Source organism: Hypomesus nipponensis, chromosome 13, assembly GCF_054491055.1.
Source record: "Hypomesus nipponensis isolate SF chromosome 13, ASM5449105v1, whole genome shotgun sequence".
Classification (NCBI taxonomy): Eukaryota; Metazoa; Chordata; class Actinopteri; order Osmeriformes; family Osmeridae; genus Hypomesus; species Hypomesus nipponensis.
The window spans coordinates 17,922,258-17,950,001 of record NC_140373.1 but is presented as its reverse complement, the minus strand read 5'-3'; the positions used below and the strand labels follow the sequence as shown (position 1 = coordinate 17,950,001).

The window sequence follows — 27,744 nt, the reverse complement described above, 5'->3', positions numbered from 1 at the left end:
ACTCACATGTTTATTGCCTTCTTGTTGCCATAAATGTAAAAAGGGTCTAACTTCATGGTTAACTAATAATTTGTTCAGCTTTGACTTATCTGGCTAGCTTCTCTCATCATACCGCTTACCTCTCTTGTTTGGTTATCATTATCAAAAGCTGAGTAAGTGTATGGCTCTGATGGTCTGAGGTTCAGGCTATGGGTGTGTACTCTCTATGGCTCTGATGGTCTGAGGTTCAGGCTATGGGTGTGTACTCTCTATGGCTCTGATGGTCTGAGGTTCAGGCTATGGGTGTGTACTCTCTATGGTTGTGAAAGTTTGAGGTTCAGCAGTCTTCCCCCTAAGATGGAGTTGTAGTAACCAAGGCTTTGTACTAATGTTGTTGGTGTGTTTTCATGCACTCCAGGCCACGCCTGCAGGTTTCATTTGTTGCTTCCTCATCAGATTGTGCTGCCAGTGTTTCCGCTATGTTTATTTTTCCGTGGCAGCCCGCCACGGCTAAATTTCTGCCGCCACGGTATCAGAAATAGGGATGTACAAAATTTGAGTGTATCGGAGGATAGCACAGACACGCGCTTCACAGCGCAGTTGAGCTTGCGCGTGTGCGTCCTTGAGAACTGTAGAGCTAAGTCGTATAACTTATGTTGTCAGATAATTTAAGGCTGTTATTGTATTAGTCCATGGGGGCATCAAGAGGGGGGCGGCAAATTCCAAAGTTCATCCAATAATTAATCGTCCCGCACCACCAGCAGAGGGCGCCAAGTCACATATCCGTGTTGCGGTTGGGAGGCGCCCCGGGGGGGGGGGGGGGGGGGGGGGGGGTTGCTGTTCATACATGGCGCCGAGGACGCCAAATGTGCTAAAATAAGTTAACTGGTGATTTTCGTTGTTTGTAGGCTATTTTTCCCGTCCTAGCGAAATTGCACATGTCAATTCGATAGCAATTGCTACCCTTGCTCACGTTTGTATTTTAAGTGCATTATTATGCTGAAGTAGTGTAAATTAATAAATAATGGGTATATTGTTATTATTAGCTACTGAAATCCTTAGCCTATCAAAAGCAAATGAAGCAGGCAGTGTACATACTTTCGAGTGGCCCCTTAATCGATAGGCTAGACTACTGACCATTTACAATAAGTTGTTACGTCAATTATTAATTGGCAGCCTTTATTCCATTTAGAACCTACTTTATGACTGTAAGGTGTCATTAAGTAGCCTAACTGTATTTATGTAGGGGAAATAGGACAAAAATATGAGCAATATTACATTAGCTATTAGACTATTACATTAACCTGCTCCGAAATATGGGGTAAGGGTTAGCACTTTGTTTCGGCCGGGGGGGGGAGGATCCTAACATCAGAGCACAATACCTGGTGGTAGTATGTTCTGATGGGTAGCAAAACATTATAGGACACCGGAACCAGAAAGCAGGGGGGCGGCTCTGCCCTTCTCTCATGCCATCCTTAGCAGGGGGGCGGAGTGAAGGGCAGAGCAGACTGTGGCCTCTAGTATCTGTAGTATCACCATACCCTGGTGTTCAGACAAAACAGGGCATATAAACAGCTCATGATGATGCTCGTTAGAGATCATATTTGTATTTTTGAAGAACAGAAATGATTATTGGAATGTTCTTAATAGGGACAATTCATGGTCGCGGGAGGTCTCATGATGAGCACTGCTGTTACAATCTTAACTGTGACTTCTCTGATTGGATCCCGCTTCAGGATTAGGGGTAATGTAGTTCTTTACTGGTGTTTTGGGAAAGTAAAAGTTTTTTTTAAAATCACATGAGCATATAAAATCCAATAACAATCTCACCTACCCTCAATCCTCTACCCAGATGGAGGCCTGTACATTATTGCAAAAGTTACACTATTACTATGGAATAAAAACTGCACTGTGACAAAAGGCAAGATGTGGGTTTTTTTTAAATGCTATTTTAATGTTTACTGTGAGTTTTAGTTAGCATCAAGCAGTCTAATGCTTTAACTCTGTCAAATATCACAGCTCACTTGCCCACTGAATTGCACAGTAAACAAAGCAAATTTACAAACTGAGGTCTGACTGCACAGAATAACAATGAGTCCAATGTAATGTTTATATTACATAAAGCAAAATAAAACAGTATTTGCACTTTTGTAACTATTGACTGCCCCAACCCAAGCTGAAATCAAACCTACTCCCTTATTGCTTTTGTATTGTTGTTGTCTGTAAGTCTGTGGACTGCATTCTTTAATGGTGGAGTTTTTTGAATATATTTTGTTTAGATATAATATGGTTTTATGGTTCTGTTACTAGGAAATGCTGTTCTTGTATGACCAGAGAGAATAATGCCATACCCTTGGTGTTTCTTGAAACACTGCCATTGGGCACATACAGTACATACAGTAGGCTATATTTGTGTTCAAGAATGAGCAGAGAAAATGTCTGTCTTTCTTATTATTATTTACAGTAGTTTTAAATTACATCCTATTTGGTTGGTGTTTTATACAATTGGGATAGGACTATTTTATTTATGATAGGGTTATTTACACTTGTGAAATGTGTCCTGTCACAGTAGCCTCTTCAGTATCAGCGATTGCCGGCTGGCATATATCGGCTGCGTGTGTAACTGTATTCCAAATCACAGGTGTGTGATTTGACCTGAATATGCAAAAGTAATAACGTTAGTAATACATTAATAGAGTTGTATTTAAGAAATGTTAGAAATCAAATGAAGCCTGCTATTCAGCAGCAGTTGTCACATTTCAGATACATATTGGGGAAACACTGGGTTCAGGCTTTGAGTATGTACATTGATCTATAAGTATGTATATGGTTGTGATGGTTTGAGGTTCAGGCTACAGGTCTGCATGTGGGTCTTTGGGTCTGAATGAGGTTGTGACGGTGTCTACTGCAGGTGGACTCCCAGGTCCTGCTGGCCTACTGCTCCTACGAGGAGGCCCAGTACCTGTTCTTCCAGGCTGGGGAGGTGGGCCTCCTGGGTCCTGGCTACATCTGGATCCTGCCCAGCTTGGCTGTGGGCAACCCTGACAGACTTCCACCAATAAGCTTCCCAGTGGGGGTGATTGGCGTCATCACCGACAACTGGAGGAAAAGTCTGCGGCAGAGGGTCAGGGAAGGCGTGGCCATCGTGGTCAAAGGGGCAGAGAGCTTCAGGAAGCAGCAAGGAGTTGTGGCTGAGGGCCACAGTGACTGTAACAAAGTAACCAAACACACCAACAACAACACACTTTTCAGGTGAGTGTGTGAAAGTGCACGTACAGCACACATACACACTGTTCATGTTGGCTCTTGCTGAGAACACAAAACACAGCTCAGAGACAATCATTTGAATACTTGACACCGTACTCTATTCCATCAGTTGTGAAATCTGAATCATGTGACCTATATTACTTCTTCCTGCCATCACACATCTGAGAGACAGCCCTTTCTCTCTTACTCTTTCTTCCTCTCTTTCCCTCTTTCTTCCTCGCTCTCTTCCTCTCTCTTTTTGTCTCTAGGAACTACCTCCTTGCTATCAGTCAACTGTTCTGTCATGTGCTAATGAGCTTCCAGACGTTTCCAGGTTATATCAGACTCCCAGGGGATCTCTGCCACCTTAATTACAGGATGCTCAGTTCACCATGGGTGTGTCTGTCTGTGGGTGTCTTACAGACACATGCTGAACGTAACTTGGGAGAGAAAAGACCTGTCATTTAACAATCACGGCTTCCTCGCCAACCCATCCATGGTCGTCATCGCTCTGGACAGAGAAAGACAGTGGGACAAGGTAGTGTATGGTACCTATTTGTGTATGAATGCGTGCATGACTGAAAGAGAATGTCACAAACAGTGTGTGTATGTTTGGTGTCTGGTGTTTTTATCCCTGTTATCCCAAGTGATAAAAGTAATTTAAAAAAACAAAAAAACAATGTAACTCAACAAAATACAAGCCGCAGTCTTCAAGAGAATCAAAACACACAGGCCCTCATTTACTAACAACGGCGCAGTTTACGCTGCCTGTGTTTTTGAGATTTGGTAATAGCGCCCGCTATGGTTCCTCATTTTGCATAGTATTTATCAAACCTGAAACTCATCAGGCAATCAGCGCATATACTCCGCCTATTAGTGTAATTAGCGCGCCTGTAAAAGAGCAAACAATGGGCCCGCATGTATCTGTCATGGATCTTCTTACGGGAAAAAGAAAGCACAAGCTTAAATGTAGTGACGTGCATGAAGTAACAACAAACCTGAACACATTACAGGGCAGAATATTTACATTTACAGGTATTCATTTAGCAGACGCTTTTATCGAAAGCGACTTCCAAGAGGAGATTTACAAAAGTGTGTATAGGTCAATGATCATTAACAGTTAGCACCAAAAACATTGGGGGTAGCGGTTAACCAAAAGATGAAGCATACGAACATGAAGAACACACCCTTGGAAAAAAATTGTCCGTGCCTTGCTTGGATCACTGCTGTCATTGAATAGGGTACATACATACATACATACAGGAAAATGCGCTCTTAAAATAATGTATCATGACAGTTTGTATGATTTTAAATGGTAATTTATTATCACACTAGCATTTAATTATCACGGAAAACAATTACGCTGCACTGAAATATAAGTAAAGGACAAAAAAAGTGAAAATAACAAAACCTGTAATTATTACTTGTGAACGAATATCATTCACGTCACCGAATAGATTCGACATGACCCGACTTCATGCGGCGCTGCAGCCGGTTGCAGGCGGCTGACTTGAGACAGTGAATTCTGGTTCGACTTTTGTCCAACTTGAGACGGCGCAGAGGATACGTCACTGTGACGTCGCCATCAAAGTACCGTGAGATTGATACCAGAACTGCCGGCTGTGTAGCCGAGCGAATTTTCTCAAGAGCAACTGCACGGTTTCAAGTGACGACACAGCTATTTCATGATTGGCCAGACTCACACGACAACTTTGACGCGTGTTTTGTAATATTCGGACACCTTCAGTTTCGCTAACGCTCAAAAAAGTTAATTGAATTAAAAATGTGTTGAAGAAAAAGGTTTTAGTCATCCTCTTCACTAACGGAAAGACTAAGTTTAATTATAAATAAAATAAGGTAAGCAAACAGCGCTTGATCGGCCATGACTGACATCAACTCAGCAAACCACGAGAAGCTGGAATGTCCGACTTCACAGAGCCGTTTTCAACTCCTACCCGACTGCAAGCGGCTACTCTCGCGGGTCGTTTCATGCAGCCGCAGTCCATGTCGAATGCACCTAATGTTTCGTTCTTCTGATAGCCGGGTCTTCGGATCAATGATTCGTTCATCTGCCGGAGTCTTCGGATCATTTTTCACGTGACCTGCATAGTACTGGTCGCTTGCAAAAACAGAAACGATTCGTTCATTTTGACTGGGTCTTCAGATCCAGTTCTTTGGATAATTTTTCATGTGACCTGCATAGGCTCAGAAGAGGAAACAGAAAGGATTTGTTTACCTCCTTCACTTTTGCGTGACTAGATTTAGTAAGACGTAAATGATATCCGTTTACAAGTAATAATTATAGGTTAAGTTATTTTTACTTTTTTTTTCTTGGCCACAAGAAAATGAACGAATCGCTCTCTGAGACTAGGCCTACTCGTTACTCCCGAGACGTACTAATGATTCGTTCAAAATGAACGAATTGTTCACGAACGACACATCACTGGTGAGCACACCCAATAAGAAGAAAAAACTGAAAAGATACCTATCCATATTTTTGTAGGCCTACCCAAAAATATTATTCTGGCTACACCCTTGCCGCATAGCTATGGAAATCTGTGTTATGTTCTCTGATTATGTCGCCGAGTGGTAACATATAAAGAGAAAAAAGTAATGGACCTGAGCAGCTTTCTTGAGCAACCCCGTAGCAGTTTTCATGTCTTAGACATATGTTCTCCTAAACTAACATAAAACTTCCTTCCTCTGATATCGTATTTCGAATTAATGCTACGGCGTTTATTATATGACGTTCATTTTTGACCAGATCCTCGTTGGGCAATCGGCCTCTTCCGCCCTTAGTTTGAGTGTTACTCCGCCCTAGTGTTAATTAGCGGATTGAAGATTTGGTTTTGTGTTTACAGTTTTGAAAAAAGGATGACTGTCACAAGAAAACAATTGTGAAAAAATGTCATTTTCATGGGTTTTGTACGATGCTGCGTGTGTGATGCTGCGTGTGCAATGTTGCGTGATATTGGGACCAACTGAGATCAATTGATTTCAAGGTTTATGCACTTCCGCCATCATGCCTACAAACAAGAAACTAATTGTGAAGGATTCCCACAGTGTTCCACAGAGCAGTATGTGTGACAGCAGAGCAGTGTCTGTGACAACAGAGCAGTGTCTGTGACAGCAGAGCAGTGTCTGTGACAACAGAGCAGTGTCTGTGACAGCAGAGCAGTGTCTGTGACAGCAGAGCAGTGTCTGTGACAACAGAGCAGTGTCTGTGACAGCAGAGCAGTGTCTGTGACAGCAGAGCAGTGTCTGTGACAACAGAGCAGTGTCTGTTACAGCAGAGCAGTGTCTGTGACAGCAGAGCAGTGTCTGTGACAACAGAGCAGTGTCTGTTACAGCAGAGCAGTGTCTGTGACAGCAGCGCAGTGTCTGTTACAGCAGAGCAGTGTCTGTGACAGCAGAGCAGTGTCTGTTACAGCAGAGCAGTGTCTGTGACAGCAGAGCAGTGTCTGTTACAGCAGAGCAGTGTCTGTGACGGCAGAGCAGTGTCTGTTACAGCAGAGCAGTGTCTGTGACAGCAGAGCAGTGTCTGTTACAGCAGAGCAGTGTCTGTGACGGCAGAGCAGTGTCTGTTACAGCAGAGCAGTGTCTGTGACAGCAGAGCAGTGTCTGTTACAGCAGAGCAGTGTCTGTGACAGCAGAGCAGTGTCTGTGACATGTTGAAGTCTCTTGAACTACTTTGTCTTTTCAAGCCATTTAATACCTCACATCAGTTGAACCTAATCGAACCAAAGGCTCTCCTGTGTTTATCTGTGTTGTTAGCCTGGTGTGAAAAGAGGATAACATAATTGTTGTGGTCTGTCTGTTGTAACAAGTGGTTAATCTTATCTTATGGTCTCTCCACCTCTGTCTTGTTCACCCTTTTGCCCTTGTAGTAAGGACAAAAGCTCCCAAGATACGTACACACACAAACTCTCTCTCTCTCACACACACAAATAAACACACATACACACCCAAGGGTATGTTGAAGTGTGATCCTACAGAGGAAGGCTGGAGCCTAATCTCACTGCTTCTATTGAACTCATTTATTCCTGCCCTCACACAGCTAGGCTACTTTATCACTAGAACTGCCTGGCAGGTGTGTGTGTGTGTGTGTGTGTGTGTGTGTGTGTGTGTGTGGTGTTATGGTGTGCATGCTTATTCTCTTTGTGAAGTTTCTTTAAATTCTGCAGACAAGGACCACAAAACTCCATCTTGACTTCTGTGGGTCAGTTTGATGTTGTCATGTTGCAGAGTTGACAGTGTGTTCCAGACTGGGACAGGGGTCAGTGGACGTGACACAGTTGACGAGAGAGACTTGGCTCAGTTTAACAGTTTCTGACCAGATGAAGTCTCTGTCTCCTTTCTTCTTGTCTATCCTCTTTCTCTCTCTGTTATCACCTTCTCTTTGTTCCTCTCCCCCATCTCCCCCACCTCCCCCCATCTCTCCCCCCACCTCCCCCCATCTCTCCCCCCACCTCCCCCCATCTCTCCCCCCACCTCCCCCCACCTCCCCCCATCTCTCCCCCCACCTCCCCCCATCTCTCCCCCCACCTCCCCCCACCTCCCCCCATCTCTCCCCCCACCTCCCCCCATCTCTCCCCCACCTCCCCCCATCTCCCCCCCACCTCCCCCCATCTCTCCCCCCACCTCCCCCCATCTCTCCCCCCACCTCCCCCCATCTCTCCCCCCACCTCCCCCCATCTCTCCCCCCACCTCCCCTCATCTCCCTCATCTCCCCCACCTCTCCTCATCTCCCCCACCTCCTCCTGCCCCACCTGCCTGTGTCTAGCTCATTCATTAGGCAGATCGGTTGTGCTGTGGCGTGCTCTTTTCAAAGTCCTTCTCCCCCAGCGACACTTTGACAGTTCAACATGGTTTTCCTTATCGGAGTTCTCTCTCAAATCTCTTTCTTCCTACACCAGCAGAGGGAATTCAATGGATCTCCTCTTAGAGAGGTGAAGGAGAGAAGAGAGAGGATGATGACAGAGATGGAAGGGAGGGGAGGGAAAAAGGGTTAGAGAGGGAGGAGAAGATAACAAATCCTGGATTTTAATAAGAACAGTCAATGTTGGTATTTCTTTTATTTGAAGTCAATCTGGAGATTATCTATGAATGCTCGAAGTACACTCAAACTATCAACAAATTGTAAATTACATATCAATTAACCCACCCACTCACCCTCACCAGTTATTGAATATATCAGAAGCTGTACTTGACATTCTGCAAACAGTTTATGGATGGTGTCAATCATCAGAGCATCATCACATAGTCTTCAGGAGAAGTGTAAACTGGATTTCAACAGGGACCAGCTTCGGAGCCCTGAGCCTCCCAGAGCCCTGGGTGGCTGACATGGTTGTGTGTTGTTTTCATCCCAGTGCGTCGAGGGTAGTGCAGTCAGACAGCGCTGCAGGGAGAGGCCCAGCCAGGCTGGGAGGGAGCAGCCACCTCGCTCCCACAAGCTGCGGGAGGATTAGCTGGATCAGCCGGCGTCTGAGTCTGAGCGCTGGGGTGACTCAGCAGGATGTTGTGTCCCTCTGGTTCCCACCTTTCATCCATGGCCCTCCTCCCCCCCTTACCTCCACCTCCTCCTGGAGCGCTGTCTGTTTCACACACACTCACATTGGCACCCAATGTCTTCTGTTATTTCTCCATCCCCTGCTCTTCAGGCCTGCCCCCCCCACCCTCTCTTTCTCTCTCTCACTCCTCTTTCTGTCTCTTCCATTCTTTCTCTCTCTCACTCCTCTTTCTGTCTCTTCCATTCTTTTCCTCTGTCACTCCTCTTTCTGTCTCTTCCATTCTTTCTCTCTCTCACTCCTCTTTCTGTCTCTTCCATTCTTTTCCTCTCTCACTCCTCTTTCTGTCTCTTCCATTCTTTTCCTCTCTCACTCCTCTCCCCCTGTCTTTCTTTCTTTTCCCATCTCTCTTCTCTTCCTCTGTCTCACCCCGCTCTCTTACTCTCTCTGTTGTTCTATTTCTTCCTGTTACTTTATGGGTGGGATGATTCATTCCATACCCCCCCTCCCACAGTCCTCAGTCACCCTCTCTGGGTCAGTCACTCTCTGGGTCAGTCACTCTCTGGGTCAGTCACTCCATGGGTCAGTAATTCCCTGGGACAATCACCCTCTCTGGGTCAGTAACCCCCCCTTGTTCTTCTGCAGGTGGGGACGTACTCCCGGGGCATCCTCCAGGTGCGCTACCCTGTGTGGCCGCGCTACGGCAGCTTTCTGGAGCCCGTGTCGGATGACCGGCACCTGACAGTCGCCACTCTGGAGGAGCGGCCCTTCGTCATCGTGGAGAACGTGGACCCCGACACTGGCACCTGCGTACGCAACACCGTACCCTGCCGACGCCAGTCTAACCGCACAGAGAGGTATCATACGCACACACACTCTCTCAAACACACACTCTCTCAAACACACACACACACACACTCACACACTCACAATATCTCTCTCAGACGCACAAAGACTCTTTCATACACACACACACACTCTCTCAAACACACACACACACTCTCACACATGCACAATGTCTCTCTCATACACATACACACTCTCATACACACACACACTCTCTCGCAAACACACACACACTCTCATACACAAACATTCTCTTTCTCATACACAAAATCTTTCTCTGAGACACACACTCTGTCAGACACACACACACTCTCAGACACACACACTCTCATACACACACACATCTCATACACACACACGCACACACACACACTCTCTCTCTCAGACACACCACACACTCTCATACACACACACACACACACTCTCTCTCTCAGGCACACACACACTCTCTCAGACACATACCAGGGTGGCTGTGGCTCAGGGGGTACAGAGGGTTGTCTGTTAATCACAAGCTTGGCGGTTCGATCCCCGACTCCTCCCAGGCCATGTGCCAAAGTATCCTTGAGCAAGTTGCTCCCGATGGGCAGAGCGGCGCCTTGCACGGCAGCTCGCTGCCCTCAGTATGTGTAAGTGTGAGTGTGAATGGGTGAATGAAAGCAAAAATGTGAAGCGCTTTGAGTGCCGCTAAGGTAATAGAAATGCAGCCAATTTACACCCACTCGCATACACAGACTCACTCTCATACACACACACACTTTCTCGCAGACACACACTCACTCAGACACAGAGACACCCACTCTCATACACACACACACATTTTTTTTATGTGGGCCACAAAGAGGCCCATAATAGGACTCAAACACACAAACACTTGTTTGCATTTTAACAAGTAAACAATGTCATTTTGATGTAGAGGCAGGGCACATTGATCTGCTGGTACTGCGCAGACTGAACAGTTTCAGAAGCTGCCGTTTGACCCTCTAAACACACTCTCATAACACACCTGCTGCGTCACACACCTCACAGCCATTAAGACGAAAATAATCATTTCACAATTATCCTGTCAAAACACGTGCTGCTAAATACATATCTGGGGCATTATATCATGCATTGATTTACAGAGCATGGCTTGTCTACGTCTGTACTGGGGACATGTGTGTGTGTGTTCATGGTTAATGCACCCTCTTTATACAGCAAATGACACGGTTGGCATATTAATCACAGACAACGACGTGTGTTGTTGTTGAGTGCGACGGGACATTGATTGCTTGTAAATAAGATTTATATCTCCAACTCTGGCACATATATCATGTCAAGATAGAAACAGCGTACACTCCACCCCCCCCCCCCCTCTCTTTTTACTTTATTCCTCTCATCACTCGGTCCTGCAACCCCAGCAAACTGAGAGAGAAAGATCAGGTAGGAGGAGAGAGAGAAGCAACCTAAAGAGAAGAGGGGAAAGGGTGAGAGTGAGCAGGCAGAGAGTGAACAAACTTCAAATTGAATCTGTCAGTTTTAGCTATACAGTTTCTCCATGAAGCAGATGTTTAGCGTAATGGAACAATTTTTGCCCTGCTCGTTTAAACTGCTCTGTGGACATGGGAAGACCTCTGAAGCCAGAGACTGGAGCACCAGGCAGGACTCATTCCTAGCAGCACCCACTGGCTGACTGGGAAAAGGACCGGGGTGGGCCAGATGGGCTGATTGCTCAGCAGACATCATTACTACTTCCATTATTTCTACGGGGTCATTTTCAACAGAATATTGTGTGATAATTTTCCCCTAAAAACAATCCAATCCAAAACCTTTGACTTGTTGGCTTGTTGATGTTTCCTGTCGTTAGCTGGCGTTGTTCTCGCTCCAGAGTGACTCTGTCTCTCCTCATCCGTGACTCCCTCAGGACCTGTCCCTCCATGCTGCTCTGCTTCTTGGATGTTTGGAGGAACATGTGGTGTCACAGTCGCTGCGAACCCTCAGGGGTGCAAGCATGTGTGTGTGTTCTCCTCTTGGTGCCTTGTCTATGAAGTGTCTATGATGTTGCCATGGTGGTTACATTGTGTCTCTTTGCATGCTGTAATGAATTGCAGAAAAACACTTTCCGTCAACTGACTGGTGTTGCTACTAAATGGCAGTGTATGCGTGTGTGCTTCTATGCATGTGTGTATGCTCAGTCCCTCACAGATGACTGAAAGCTCTTAACCCTCCACACAATCTCACAGCTGGTGAGACGAGGGAGGATGGGACTCGTTTTCACTCTCAACAATATAACCGTCTCTCTCTCTCCCTCTCTCTGTCGCTCTTTGTATCTCTCTCTCCGTCTCTCCTTTTTCTCTCTCTTTCTCTCCCTCTCTCTGTCTCTTTCTTTCTCTCCAGAATTGTTTCCTTCCTCGTTTTCTACTGCCTGTCTGTCTCCTTCAGAGCTAGTCTATCTCTTGTCAGTAGCCATTTCTCTTTTCTTTCAAGCTCCACCCCACCTTCTACATCTCTCTCTGCTCTTCCTGTTTCACAATCACTGTATCTCTCTCCTCATGCCTGTTGACTGTGTTGTGGCCCTACACCTCCTCAGTCAGTGGGGTGGATCCCCACACATTGTTTCTGTAGCTGTTCTTTCCTGTTCCTAACCAACGGCCCGTGCTGTTCCACCTAACGCTGCACAGGAACTACGTCCTCAGGCATCCTGGCGATGCCTGTTCTTCAAAACAATCTAGCATTGGTTGCAGACACAGAACTATGATAGTGTGTGTGTGTGTGTGTGTTTGTCCCTCCCTACAGTATCGTGGGTCACTCTGAACCCTACACTAAGCTCTGCTGTAAAGTGTGTGTGTGTGTGTGTGTTTGTCCCTCCCTACAGTATCGTGGGTCACTCTGAACCCTACACTAAGCTCTGCTGTAAAGTGTGTGTGTGTGTGTGTATTTGTCCCTCCCTACAGTATCGTGGGTCACTCTGAACCCTACACTAAGCTCTGCTGTAAAGGCTTCTGCATCGACACCCTGAAGAAGCTCTCCAAGACCATCAAGTTCTCCTACGACCTCTACCTGGTCACCAACGGCAAGCACGGCAAGATGGTCAGGGGAACCTGGAACGGCATGATAGGAGAGGTGAGGAGCACGGTGGCAGCAGCAAAACAGGGCAGCAGGTTCCGGGCTCTGACTAGATTACTGTAGCAGTATGTGGGACATGCCTGCACACATTGTGGAAGCTCACACTAACACAGACACACATGAAACACAGCTGCGTCCACAGGGCCCAGTGCAGGTTCTCCTCTGGAGACTAACTCTGTCTGCCTGCAGTCCAGCCCAGAGGCTCTTCTCTGTGGGTGTGGGTGTGCTTGCAAGTGTGTGTGTGTTTGTGTGTGTCTATTCAGAAGCAAATGTTCCCAAAATCTGCCACACAAAGACAGACTGCAGTAAAATTGGAAAAACATAAGGTGTTACAAGTATCTCCTCATGTTCTTAGATGTGCTAGAGAGGGAAATGAAAATGGCAATTTTCCTGCCTTCCTCTTCATAATCCTCCATTTCTGTTTTCTCCGTCCGTCTTGCCTCATCAGGTGTTTTACAGGCGGGCGGACATGGCCATCGGCTCTCTCACCATCAACGAAGAGCGCTCTGAGATCATTGACTTTTCTGTGCCCTTTGTGGAGACTGGCATCAGCGTGATGGTCGCCCGTAGCAACGGCACAGTGTCCCCTTCTGCCTTTCTTGGTACGAAAACCTCCTTCTGTCTTTCTTTGTCCTCACATGTCCCCCATCCGTGGCTCTGAGATCAGGTGAGCCTCTCCCTTGGGAGGGTCGGGTTTCAGGTTTCAGGTGTGCGCTAGGCTGGCGTCTACCTGCAGGGGCCCAGCCTCTCAGCCATACAGACCTCCCTGCAGACTCCGAGGAGAGCGAGCCTCCCTGGGCCTCTCCAGTCTTGTGGCCTACTTTACTAAGCAGCTCTGTCTCTGTGGTCCAGAGACGCTCCAGGAAAGTTCTGATTAAAGTTTCATCCCAGGGTAGACAGATAACAACTAAATCCCCTGTCAGAACAACATTTTGAACAACTCAATTGAATGAGAAAACACAAAAACCTGACAGCAAGTTCAAGAAAAACTAGAGAGGGTGCAATTTGTGGGGATTGCGGGGTGGGCTTGCATCGGTTGCAGGTGGGTATGTTTCCAGGCTGTGAATATCAACACCCTGTATTTTTTGTAAGTGCTTCGACTGTGATTGGTTAAATTCTCTGTCAGAGAGGAGGTTGGAAGTAGGCACGACAATGGAAAGGAGTTGACTTTGGGTTTATTAGTCGAGCTGCCCGGATCACACAATCAGTTCATGATAATATGAATATGATAGCATGAGTGAAGACTCATGCTAAAAAACAGTAGCTGGACAGTACAGATATAGAATGCACAGAATTGATTCCTTAACGGGTCTCAATGGTCAGTGCACTGATACATTAGAACGTATAACAGGTGAACAAGTCGTTACTCATATGTAAGTCCCTATTCGTACATGTTTTCCTCTCTTACTGTCTCCTAAGAGTCTGGGCTCGAGTGCTATATTCACTCTTAGTGGGGCCTCGCTACATGACCTACAGCTCCTGCGATTCCCACGCAGCAAAAGTCAGTAGTTACCTAGCTCTACAATTTTCAGGGGTTAGGTCTGAATCTAGGAGCAAAACAGAGCACAGCTGCCAGCTGTAGGTATATGCAGGAAGCAATGCTAGTGCTAAATAACTATTTGCTCACGAAAAGAACGGCGTATCTATGCGTCGTTGCTAATATGTTCTGATGTTGTGACTTAAGGCTAGCACTGAGGTCCCCTGGTGCACACAAGGCACTTTTTGCCACAAAAACATAATTCAAGCCTAAACCATGCAACAGAACTTAAATCCCAATACAAGCAACAAATCTTTTGACACTGACGTTGTCTATGTGGTCCAAATATTAAGGAATCCTTAGGGGTGGGAAAAAAAAGAAAACAAATAATATGAATTAGTTCTGTCAGTTAAACATTTACATTTATGCATTTAGCCGACGCTCTTATCCAGAGCGACTTACAGTAAGTACAGGGACCTACCCCGAGGCCAGTATGGTGAAGTGACTTTCTCATAGACGCAACGTCATTTTTTCACCGCTGGGAATCAAACCAGCAACCTTCTGATTACTAGCCCTATTCCCTAACCGCTCAGCCATCTGACTCCCTATCTAGCTAGACCAGAAACAAAACAACAGGCCGACCACACAGACTTGTTTGGGCTATTGCGAGTCGGCTTGAGTAGTAGGCTAACATTATGTTTTGAGTGGATGGCGAGCGCAAGACGTCAAACTGGATGCCAATAAGATTCTGAATGGAAAGGTTACTTTTTAAGATGCCAAACGGTTCCATTGACAAGACCAAAATTATCTGTGTGTTTTGTTGTTGTGAACTGAGCTATCATTGCAGCACGTCGAGTCTGAAATACCACTTGATGGCCAAGCATACAGCTGATGCGAATTTACCCTCATCAAAGCCAAGCGATTGCAATGTTGTTTTTAATTAAAAAAAACATTTGCACCAAGCAATCCGATCCACTTTTCCATGTTGATAAGGGCATTAAAATGAAAAAAAATTATGGGACAAGAAGAAATCAAGGGACATTTAGAATAGATAAAAATGTGTGATTAATTGAGATTAATCGCGAGTTAACTATGACATTAATGCGATTAATCGCGATTAAATATTTTAATCGTTTGACAGCACTAATGCTGTCAGTTTAACGCGTTATTAACGGCGTTAACGCAAACCGATTTTAACTGCGTAATTTTTTTTATCACGCGATTAACGTTCCTTTTGGCCAAGCAAACTTTGTTGTTTTTATCACATGCTGTTGCAGCAACTACTGACGTTAGAAAAACTACAACACCACACCGGATCTAGCTAGACCAGAAACAAAACAGCAGGCACGCAGCACACACTTGTTTGTGCTTGCGAGCCGCTAAAGAGTAGTAGGCTAACATTATGTTTTGAGTGGATGGCAAGACGGCGAAATGGATGCCAACAAAATTCTGAATGGAACATTTACTTTTAAAAAGTTGCCAAATGGTTCCATTGACAAGACCATAGTGATCTGTGTGTTTTGTTGTTGTGAACTGAGCTGTCATCGCAGCAAGTCCAGTCTGAAATACCACTTGCTGGCCAAGCACGCAGCTGATGCGAATTCTCTGCCCCCTCGTCAAAGGCGATTGCAACGTTGTTTTCAATTTAAAAAAAACATTTGCACTAAGCAATCCGATTCACTTTTCCATGTTGATAAGAGCATCAAAATGAGAAAAAATTATAGGACAAAAATAAATAAATGGACATTTAGAATAGATTAAAATGTGCAATTAATTGCAATTAATTGTGAGTTAACTATGCGAATAATCCCGATATTTTTATCGTTTGACAGCACTAATAGTAATATATATATATATATATATATATATATATATATATATATATATTACTATTTATCTATTGTTCAAGTTGACAGATTAGAGATATACAACTCTGGAAAGAAAATTGACCACTGCACCTTTTCCTCTCCTTTTTAAATAAAAGGTTGACAAGGACAATTTTGAGGAACAGATGGGTAAAATGTCCTCTTTCAAAATTGTCCTTTGCAAATATTATATTATTTTGGGGGGGATTTGCAGACATGCTGGTTTAAATCACTCATCCAGAACCATTCACAAAAAATGTATATTGGATTCCCCTCCTAAACATGCTAACAGACAGAGTTAAGCATGTCAACTCTCAAATGTAACAACACTTTACATTAAGATTGCATTACTACTATGTAACTACATAGTATTGTACATTGGAACTGCCATGTCGTTTAATTGTATTGAGAGAGGTAAGGGCTAGCCCTATGAAATGAGACACCACTTGGTTACGGTTACGTCAATGTCTCCAAAGCAAGTAGTGTTATGCACTGATATCAAACATAATTCGCTGATGGAGTTTAGTTAAAACTGTCGACATGCATGGAGTCCATTCAAGGCTAATCAGAAAAATGCGGGACTGTTGGGCAAATCAGCAATGTAACGTTAACGTAGCAAATTAGGGTTTTTAAAAAACGTGGTTGCAAATATATATGTACAGGACTGATTGTGTAGAACACAAAACAAGACTGTCGTAATTTTTTAATCAATTATTTAAGCTTAAAATGTTACATTTATGGGAGTCTCTGGCTGATCTGGAAGCCATTGTTGCAGGTTGCGCAGTATTCACATACCCCTTGGTTTCAAGTAAGCTTCCGAAAACACTTGGTTTTAACCTGTGGCCGTTCCTGAGAGGCCCGCGTGCCAGTACCGACAGTTACTGTGCACTCAATACAAAAAAATATATTTTTAGACTGCTACAAATGCTGTACATCATTGGAAAGCTACGATTCTCGTGCTTGCATTGCTGTAATCCATTTCAAGATCAAGACGCAACAGCAAGTTTAACGAACGTCTTTATCCAGTCACAAATATGTAAACAAAGCAAAAGCGACTCTACTCGCCCTAAAAGGTTCAGCGTGGTAGGTATGCAAAAGATCCCAAAAAACATGGTCTGGTTACATTCCCAACGGTCCAAACTATCTAACCATGTTGAGTAGTTCTTCCAAAACAATTAATTATATCCACACATAGCCACAATGTTGTTGCTTCAGTCTGCTTTCGCCTATTACATGTTTGCACTCTCTCACACACTATCGCTCATGGAAAGAGATTATTCGAATATTTACGATTGCAGGGTGTCAAGATGGCCGCTACACTCTGCCCTTTCGATTGACACCTTGTTTGACTCAATAGGGGCTTCCATGCCCTGTTGACAGCCCTCTAAAGCCCCCCCCACACACACACTCGTTCTAAACACATTTATCAAACTGGCTTTGACTGGCTCTGAAATGAGCTTATTAGCCTTGTAGCTAAGAAAATGTTGCAAATGCTAATACCCAACATGCTTGGTATCTGTGGACCCTTCAAAATAAAATCCCAGGCACCATATGGATGACACAAGTAGGGTTTTTTGTGCGTCAATCCTGCTAAATCAGATAAAGCACTCCAAAGTGTTCATGCTTCAGTTTTTGTGTTTCGGCAATACTAATGGGGGATTTAGCTATATTATATGATAGTTCTAAGTACCACCTTTCATTAGAGATAACAATTATGAAAAATAATACCTTTTTATTTGGGCTGTCAAGCGATTAAAATATTGAATCGTGATTTATCGCATTTTCATATGATTAATTGCAATTAATCGCAAAATTATTAATTATATTTAATCTGTTAAAATGTTACCCCAATAAATTATGTTTTAGTGGAAATAACATTAAAAGGGTGTACTTAACTTCAGATAGGCCTAACTGGATGATAATGTCCAAGTTCAGATGGAACACAACTTAAATTGTGAGGGAGTTTTATTCACTCACAAACTATACTGCTGTATAATAAACATCCACAAAATTTGACTTATTCTGGAATATAAAATACATTTAAGACGTGTTAGCCCATAGGTAGCCTACTATGATATCCTGCTCCATAATATTCAAATCTCACTCAAACATACTTAATATACTTAAGAAACCACAGATTGACCTTAATATTGAACACAGTTTCTATCTTGTTGAACCCAGTCAGCTGCTCGCTTCTTTTGCGAGTGTTATATTGCCATATATTACCGGAGCGAACCCTGCTGCTGCTGATGCTACCGCTACCGCAGCTGCTAGCTGTGTGCTTTGCTTGCATGCGATAGTTTAGGCTGGAAGTACTCCGGTGATATTGAAACTCAGCCTGACAATCAGTACACACAGCCTTCGTTTTGTCAACCGAGCCGTCACGTTAAACTAACGCAAACTTTGACAGCCCTACTTTTTATCTGAAGTATTTGACCTTGGTTACAAAGGGTCATTTTGGAGTCTCCAAAAGGCCCTTTTAGAAAACGCCTGGATGTACTCTTATAAAAACATGTGTCAAATATGAATATATTGTGGGATTATGTTTGACTTTTGACTTGAATTGGGTAAGGCTTCAAACTGTGGTCCAATTCTGTCTTCCAGCTAATATCTACCATTTCTGGGCCTCTTCAGTCCTCTGTTTTCAAAACAAAATCTAGGCGGAAATAGAAACTTTCAATTTCCTTGTGTTCAAGCTTTTATTACTCAACACCAGTAGGACTGACAGGGGTCCTGACAACAGGGTAAAGAACTTCAGAGTGTCACCTTTCAAAAGAGACCACAATCATGCATGTACTCCAAATGGTTCAAGTACAACTTTCATTCTTTCTGTCTTGAAGGGGTGTATGTCTTAGCCCTACCCCTCAATCAAAAAGAAAAAATCAAAAAGAGTATCAAAAAGAGACACCACTTACTGTCACGTGAACGTGCAAAATTAAGGACTAGGGGTAAGGGGTAACAGTATTGGTATTCGGCCTTAGTCGTAGCCTTAGTACTACTATTAACATATAAGGTTAAAAAACACTTGGATCTTAAGTGTTACCTTACTTTCTTACCAGAATACCAACTACAATTGATCAGGCACAGTTTAAGAATAACCTTTGTTTCTCAAATGATGTATTATGTGCCTGAGTATATCAGAGCTGGCTTAACTCCATCCCCTGTTACGTCATGTTCCTTGCAGAGCCCTACAGCCCTGCAGTCTGGGTCATGATGTTCGTTATGTGTCTGACCGTCGTGGCTGTGACTGTGTTCGTGTTTGAGTACTGCAGTCCCGTGGGCTACAACCGTAGTCTGGTCAGTGCCAAAGGTGAGTCTTGCACCTGTCTGCTTTCTGTCTGGCCTGGTAGAGGTGGCTTACTTTGGTGCTCCAGGCTGTCTAGCTGGTGGTGAGAGTGAACCCTCTATTCTACACACCCTGGCTGATGTCCTCTCACTAACACAAGGTCATGTCCACAGACATTTACTTTTCGCTTGTAGGAGTTCTTGAATAAACTCTCAGAAGGTCAGAATGAAATATGTTTTGGCTCCAATGTTACCACTGCTCCTGTGACAATCAAAGAGTTCCAGAACAATTTCCAGCAGATGAAGCTAATCAATCCCAGCATGCCATGCAGCACGAGCAAGCCACATCTCCGTGTCTGAAAGGTCACTTCCCCAGTTTTAATTACTGTAGCGCCAGTAGCTAGTCAGATCAGATTGTGATTGATGGCTCTCTGATATAGCACACCACAAAAAGAAGCAGAAACAGGCCACAAGCTGTAAAGCTGACAGAAGTTTTTGTTGACGAACAGCTTTTACAATTGGGAGAATAATAACTAATAATAGGCTAAAGAAAGAGAGATAACTTGTTATGTTTAGCAGAATATTTAATCTTAGGTTTCATGTGCTGAGCCACTACAGTATTTCAGGTTATTGTGAACCTCCTCCCCTCCCAGCTCCTGATGGCCCCACCTTCACCATTGGCAAGTCGGTATGGCTACTGTGGGGCATCGTGTTCAACAACTCTGTGCCCATAGAGAACCCCAAGGGCACCACCAGTAAGATCATGGTGCTGGTCTGGGCCTTCTTCGCTGTCATCTTCCTGGCTTCCTACACCGCCAACCTTGCCGCCTTCATGATCCAGGAACAGTACATAGACACAGTGTCAGGACTCTCTGACAAGAAGGTAAGAAATCCAGTGTGAACTATATATTCATGAGTGCCTAGATGTTGAGGTAGCTTGAAACTGGAATACACACAACTAGTTATGCAATGTTAATTTTCAGATAATTGTGTAGATGGCAACTGTGCCCTTTTTGAGCCTTGTGTTTTGTTTTCTCCTGCTCTCCCCCATGTTCCTTGAGTGTCAGTCATCATATTAAGATATAGAACATAACAAAACAACAACTAGCTTCCACAATCATTAGCATTAACGATGTAACTATGATGCAACCAATCAAATTCTCTGTGTTTTGTGACTGAAACAAGTAGCTTTGCAATGGACCACAGACCAGCTCACTAAAATAAGATGTATTCCTTTTGTGCAACCATTCAGAAGCATGCAGAAAACTGCAATGTGATTGTCCAATTGCCTTTCCATTACTCATTAATTTGGCTTTAATTAAAAAAGTGATTTGAGTGTGAGCAGCAGTGAGAAGTGAAAGCTTTGTGCTTCTGTTTTCCCGGGGTTTTGTTTGCACTCTTGCCAGAAGATCTTTGCATATGTGATGTGAAGTACTGAATACAGATCACACTGATAGGCTGCTGGGAAACAGTTTGGAAATATCTGTGCTCTGACTGGTCTTAATCATCCATATGGACCCAAAGGTTTTGACCTAACTCGCCATATGGTTTCTTACACATATATCTGGGAAGTCGTCCTTGGAAAACGTTTGTGAAAAGGCAGGCACTTAAAAAAAAATACTTGTGGTGTGATTGGATGAACCATCTGTCTATCACCGTCTATCACGGGTTAACTTCAACGTCGCCCGTAGATGCCAGTAGATTCTTAGAGGACGCTGACTGGTTTGAACCAGAGAAGAGCTTGGCAGGATGGATTCTCATGTGGTCGTGATCTCACAAATCCAGCTGTCTGCAAGGTTACAAAAGCTTTTCTCAACTTTTTAGTCCATTACAAACATGGCCAAACTCACTGACTGTTTAAAATACACTCAAGTAGGAAGTAAGAGTGCTCTGTGTGATTGCTTTGTTGTTATATTGGAAATGTACTTTTAATCTTCCTGCCTCCTAGCCCCAGCCCTAACCATAACCTTGACGGTGGGGTTGTCATACATATAACATGTACATTAGGTATTTTGTTTTTTGAACACATTCTCTCCACACTCACTGAAATACCTTACAAAACAAGCATCTCATTATTCGCTGACCTTGAACATAACTTAGGCAAGGATTTCCAAACCCTCCAAACCAGAATGGCTGGATTAGTGTCAGAACTGTATCAACTCCGACTCAGGGCTTTCTGAGCCAACAGGAACTGAACTGGAAATCTATTGATATGTTGGCTAAAAACACCCTCCTTCAAGCAGAAACACAACCTTGGGTCCAATAGGATTCTTTACGATTCGATTTGTTTAAAAACATGGATCATTTCTGTGATGAACTGCGTGTGTGGACATGTGCTCTAAACACCCACTCACCCATGTTCATCCTGATGGGCTTTAAAGGTCAATACTGGAAGCAAGAAACATTTGCATTTATTTACAGTTAAATTGATTTTCAAGATTCAGTGCTTCTCTTTAAAGATTTCCTTCTCAGCTCTCTACATGTACATGACTATGGACTGTTTCATGTGGTCATGACTTCAACTACATTGACATAATTGAAAGGTACATGATTGTTAAAAATGGCTTGACATTCACAACCAAAAGCAAATGGAATCAAATTGAACTGAGTTGATTGCCATTCGGTTAAATTAAACTGAATGGATTAAAGCAGTTTAGTTACATTAGTTTGAAAGTGTCTAATTCATGGGATCTTCTTTGTTGAATGTTCCAGTTCCAGAAGCCGCAGGAACATTATCCTCCGTTCCGGTTTGGAACGGTGCCTAACGGGAGCACAGAGAGGAATATCCGCAGTAACTACCCAGACATGCACACACACATGGTCAAGTACAACCAGAAGGGGGTGGAGGAGGCCCTCAACAGCCTTAAAACAGGGTACACACCTGGCCACACTAAACACCACATTCACTGTAACACTTCTTGAATCCCAATCAGCTTCCATGATACCACCACACCCCAGACAGGGCTGAGTTGAAGTTGTTGCTGTCATGTCAAACCTCCCCTCCCTCTGTCATCCAGGAAGCTGGATGCCTTCATCTATGACGCAGCAGTGTTGAACTACATGGCTGGGAAGGACGAGGGCTGTAAGCTGGTCACCATAGGCAGTGGAAAGGTCTTCGCTACCACCGGTTACGGCATTGCACTCCAGAAGGACTCACGCTGGAAACGGCCCATAGATTTGGCCCTGCTGCAGTTCCTAGGAGATGGTGGGCTGAGACACACTAACATACTCACACACACCATGAGCTGGACTGGATCCAGATAGTAGACAGCAGTACCAGGGGAGGGAGCTTACAGAATAGTTAATATCCTCTAGTCCAGCAGGAGGTAGTTAGCAGGTAGGAATATGAGAACACTCAAACACACACATGCACACACACACTCGTATTGCACAGTCAATGTGGATCAAGTGAATATCCTTTTGATCTAAATGTCTGCACCGTTACTCATTGTTTAAATACATCATTTTTTATGAGTTATTGAATATAAATTTAAATTGTCAGATCATCTACTTGTGTGACCTACAGAGCTGGAGGATCTGGTGACATTGGTAGAATTTAAACAGCTGACCGATGTTACTACCATAGAAGAATGTCACTGCCTTTAGGACACAGCTGTTTTACTAATGATATTTTGTGTTTCTCTATGTATGATGTATTTGTATGAAAATTTGTATCACAAAATCAGATTTTTCTCAATGAGAACAACGTGTATAAATAAAGGTTGAATCAGATGTATTATGCTAGATTCATGTGTGATGGCCAGACTCCCTGAGGAGTCCTGTCACAGCAGGTCAGGTCCACCAGGCCAGCTGCACCTCCTCTAGGACCCAGCAGGAAAGGAATACACACACTTTCATAACAACTACTTGACCACCTGAATGTGAGTCCAAAGCCCTGTGTCTGTCACACCCAGCATCTCGTCTCTCCTCCTCCTCTCCTCCCCCTTTCCTTCTTTCTCTCTCTCTCTCTCTCTCTCTCTCTCTCTCTCTCTCTCTCTCTCTCTCTCTCTCTCTCTCTCTCCCCTCTCTCTCTCTCCCTCCCCTGTCCCTCCCCCAGGAGACACACAGCGCCTGGAGACGGTGTGGTTGTCTGGGATCTGTCAGAATGAGAAGAACGAGGTGATGAGCAGCAAGCTGGACATCGACAACATGGCAGGAGTGTTCTACATGCTGCTGGTGGCCATGGGCCTCAGCCTGCTGGTGTTCTCCTGGGAGCACCTGCTCTACTGGAAACTACGACACTCCCTCCACAAGTCCCCCAAACTAGACGTCCTACTGGCTATCAGCAGGGTGAGCTGACAGAGCTTGATTGGTTCATTGATTGAGTGGGTGATTGTTTTCATTTGCTGGCTGGTAGCCATTGTCATCACAATCTTTCCTTTTCCGTTTGTTTGTTGTGGTCCCAGTCATTGGTCACAACATTAAACACATGGTCAGGGTTTAGAAACATAACACTGATGTTAACACAGTATCTGAACCTCTCGTCTCTTTTGTCACCATGACAAAGGAGGTGGAAAGATAGAAAAGGTTTATGAACACACTGAGAGGTCTTTCTAAAGAGGTCTTTCAAACTCTGCACAGGAAGAGAGGTCCAGGGTGAAAATGTCCTCTAGTCTATCTATCTTAGTAGCGGAATAGATTTGGTTTCAAACTGTATATCTGTGATCAAAATAATATCTGTGATCAAACTGGTATGTCACCCATACCATCAGACGATGTTAGATAAAAAGATGTTTCTGTCTTGCGTGTTAACCTGCCAGTGACGGCCTGTCCTCAGTTAAACCTGATATCCTAGCATGATGTCTGGTGTAGTGACACAGTTAAACCTGATATCCTAGCATGATGTCTAGTCTAGTGACACAGTTAAACCTGATATCCTAGCATGATGTCTGGTGTAGTGACACAGTTAAACCTGATATCCTAGCATGATGTCTAGTCCAGTGACACTGTTAAACTTATTGTAGTACAAGCAGGCTTCAAATAATATGTTATAATGATCCATTAAATAACTTCATAATTTGCATTATTTATTTATTTAATGTGTTGCAAGTAATTATGATTGTAACAAGTAATACAGTGTTAAATGAAAAAATATCTTATTCTTAGAAAGTCTATGTAAATGCAAATGCAATCATATTCTTATAATTATAAAAATAATAAGATACTGTTTGTCATTTACATTGTATTCCTAAATTATAGGTCTGACTTCGAAATGCATCCAATTAAAAAGCACAGACAGCTATCGATGTTTATCCAGTACATCATTTAGATGACTGAATTAAAATCTGCAAAAAGCAGCCATTTAATGAGTGTGAGCGAAGATTCTAATTCCAGTCCAACATTAGCGTAAATCAACACCCAATTTGTTTGCGGTGTGTGTGGTTGGAGAGAGGAGGGGGGAGAGACTGCCTGCATGGCCAATGAAGTGGATATAGAGTCAACAACACAATTTACCCACCTACCATCCTCCTGCTTCAGCCTGTGTAATTACACCATTGTGCCTTGCTTATCAGATTAGCAGTTAAATGACAATCTGATAATTAATCCTTATGGTTGGCCCCATGGGCCAAATTAAATTTAGCTTTGTCAGGTTTTCAGCCATCCGTGAGTGACACAGTCGGGGGACCCAGTTCTGTTTGTCTGACGAGTTAGAGAACGTTTCCTCTGTGTCTCTCTGTCTGGGATGTTTGTGTTTAGCTAGAGCACACACAGTAAAACATGCTTTTAGGTGAGGAATGTGTTTTCTTCAGTTGTAATGTAACTTTTGAATTGTATTCATAGCCCTAAAAGCAACACATTCAGCAAGGTTCATTGTTTAAACTGAAAGATGGTCTCTCCTTCATTCTCAGGGTGTCTACAGTTGTTTCAATGGAGTGGAGGATCCAGGTCACTCTTCTAACCTGCCCAACCCCGACCTCACCGCCAACTATGCCCAGGCTAACATGCTAAAGATGCTTCGGACTGCCAAGGACCTGGTCTCCACAGCTAATGTAGAGAACTCACTGGACAACGCCACCAAGGCCATAGAACACTGGAGTCGCCACGGCAGCAGCATTCCCCTCCGTGTTCCCCAGGTCACCACGGAGACCGTGCCAGGGGGGTTTGCTTACGTCACAGAGGACCCTTCCCCCATCCCCCAGCATTCACTGACTTTGCCCTACTCCAGCCCCCAGCCGCTAACGACCGTGACCTCCCTGAAGCAGCAGAGGGGGCTGGCCAGGCCCACGCCCCTGCGCTACACCCTCCCTGCCCGCTCCAGCTCCTTCCTGTACAACCGGACGCTCCCCATGTCCAGCCTCAGCAGCCCACACCTGGCCTCCCCAGACCCCCCGCCCCACCCCAAGCCCCACCTCTACCAGACAACAGGGAGGCTGTACGCGGACGCCCAGCCCCCACCAAGCTCCTCCTTCGTGCCCTACAGTGAGCTGCAGCTGCCTGACATCTATGCCTCCTCCCTCTCCCCCCAGCACCTGCCTCTCCAAGACGGGCCCTCCAGGAGGAAGCGGAGGTCCAGAAGCTTCCAGTCCGAGGAGCCGGGCAGGGAGAGGAAAAAGCACCGGGACAAGGAAAAATCCCCCAAGTCCACTGTGTGTCTGGCCGAGCTCAGAGCCAACCACCTCTTTGAGAACCACAGCCCGGGTCCCAGTGCTGACCTCATCTACCCAGGAGAGGTGCTCTGTCCTGGGGGAGAGAGCTGTAGCTCCTGGCCCATGGAGGACTTGGTGCTGGCTGGCAGACGCAGGCTCCACCGCCGGGCCTCCTTCCTGAGAGCTACCTGGGGCAGCGAGCGCATCCACCAGCACCATGAGACCCCTCCCCCCTGTCCCCCTCAAGCCAATCACCTTCCACCCTACCAGATCTTTTCCCTTGCATGCTGGCTCAAACCACACCCACGAAAACCTATAGCCCCGCCCACAACCACAACAACCTGTTTTACCCACGAGACCACGCCTACCTGCATTTAAGACAGGACCAGAGGCGGGGCAACGGACGGGGCCGCAAGGCTCAGAGGCTACGCTACTCCCACTCCACCCACCTCCCCACCTATGGGGAGGCAGTACGGCAGGGGGGTGGGGCAGGACAGGGCCTAGGGGTGGTCCAGAGAGCAACCAGCCTGCTCAGCAGACAGTACGCCCACTACTTGAGCTCCTACCCTGGCCTACCCCTCTACCACAGCCCCCTGGACCTGCAGCCACACACTCAGGCCCCCGCTGGCCAGCCCAGCTCCAGCCCGGTGTGCCAGCTGCTGGCATGTGCAGGTGGGCACTGTGGGGGCCAGCGAGGGCTGCTGTACCAGGACAGCCTATATGGAGCCTATGGAGTTTACCAGGGCTCAAGGCCAGGACTGGAGGCCCAGCCAGGGCAGGGGGTGACCGGGAGGCCCCAGGACAGTCCTTGTCTGCTCAGGTCTTGGGGCAGAGTCTCCAGTCTGGAGTCTGAGGTTTAACTAAAGGAAAACATCTCAACCACTACACCTCTTATTTATGTATGACACATCACGGCTTCTGGGAAGGGGGTGTTTGGGAGGGGGGGGCACTGGAAACACAAGACTTTATCGAGGGCGATGATCTGTTTGTTGACTCCACCTTATAACTGCGCACACAGTCACCTCGCTGAGATGTCTGCTACCAAAGGGCCCAGACCAGGAGCCCAGGCTGAATTCTGAGAGACAGCAGGACCAGCCCGCGGTGGGACACTTCCTCAGTCTGGAGTGGACTTGTGAAAAGATTGTAGAGTAGATTGTGTTGTTGCTGCTTACACAAAAACTTGTTCATGTATTTTCTATCAATGAAGTGCACAAGATTTACTAGTCAATCCGATGGCAATATGGTGATGTTCCAATGGTCATGATGCCAGACAGACATCTTAGAAGTCTGGTTTGTAGACGAGGGCTGTCTGAGCAGCCCCTCTCCAGTCTGAACCTGTGTGTGTGTTTGTGTGTGTGTGTGTGTGTGTGTGTGTGTGTGTGTGTGTGTGTGTGTGTGTGTGTGTGTGTGTGTGTGTGAGTTAGAGTGTGTGTGAGTTAGAGTGTGTGTGAGTTAGAGTGGGTGTGAGTTAGAGTGTGTGTGTATGTGGGCAGCTACTGTGATAGTTCACAGCTTGGGACTTGAATAGAGTCATATATTGATATATTGTTTAGTGCAATAAAGCAGTTCTAGTTGTGGGGTGTGTGTGTCTTTGGAAAGCTGATTGACTGAAACGTTCTCCCCCAGGTTACTTACAGTAGAGACTGACAGGTTACCTACAGTAGAGGCTGACAGGTTACCTACACTAGAGGCTGACGGGTTACCTACAGTAGAGGCCGACAAGTTACCTACAGTAGAGGCTGGCAGGTTATCTACAGTAGAGACTGGCAGGTTACCTACAGTAGAGGCTGGCAAGTTACCTACAGTAGAGGCTGACAGGTTATCTACAGTAGAGACTGCCAGGCTACCTA

General features: G+C 45.1%; 1 protein-coding gene across 1 annotated transcript in view; it reads left to right on the top strand.

Annotated features, from left to right (window-relative positions):
• Positions 1-27,456, top strand: part of LOC146260502 (glutamate receptor ionotropic, NMDA 2C-like) — a 40,957-nt gene extending 13,501 nt beyond the window's left edge. Inside the window, 12 exon segments of the mRNA XM_084670564.1 lie at positions 2,891-3,231; positions 3,649-3,763; positions 9,378-9,589; positions 12,509-12,677; positions 13,129-13,282; positions 19,207-19,332; positions 19,961-20,190; positions 22,020-22,180; positions 22,325-22,512; positions 23,365-23,597; positions 25,157-26,113; positions 26,116-27,456. Of these exon segments, the coding sequence (XP_084526690.1) occupies positions 2,891-3,231; positions 3,649-3,763; positions 9,378-9,589; positions 12,509-12,677; positions 13,129-13,282; positions 19,207-19,332; positions 19,961-20,190; positions 22,020-22,180; positions 22,325-22,512; positions 23,365-23,597; positions 25,157-26,113; positions 26,116-26,754 (3,525 nt within the window). The 3' untranslated portion in view covers positions 26,755-27,456.
• The last annotated feature ends 288 nt before the right edge of the window (positions 27,457-27,744 follow it).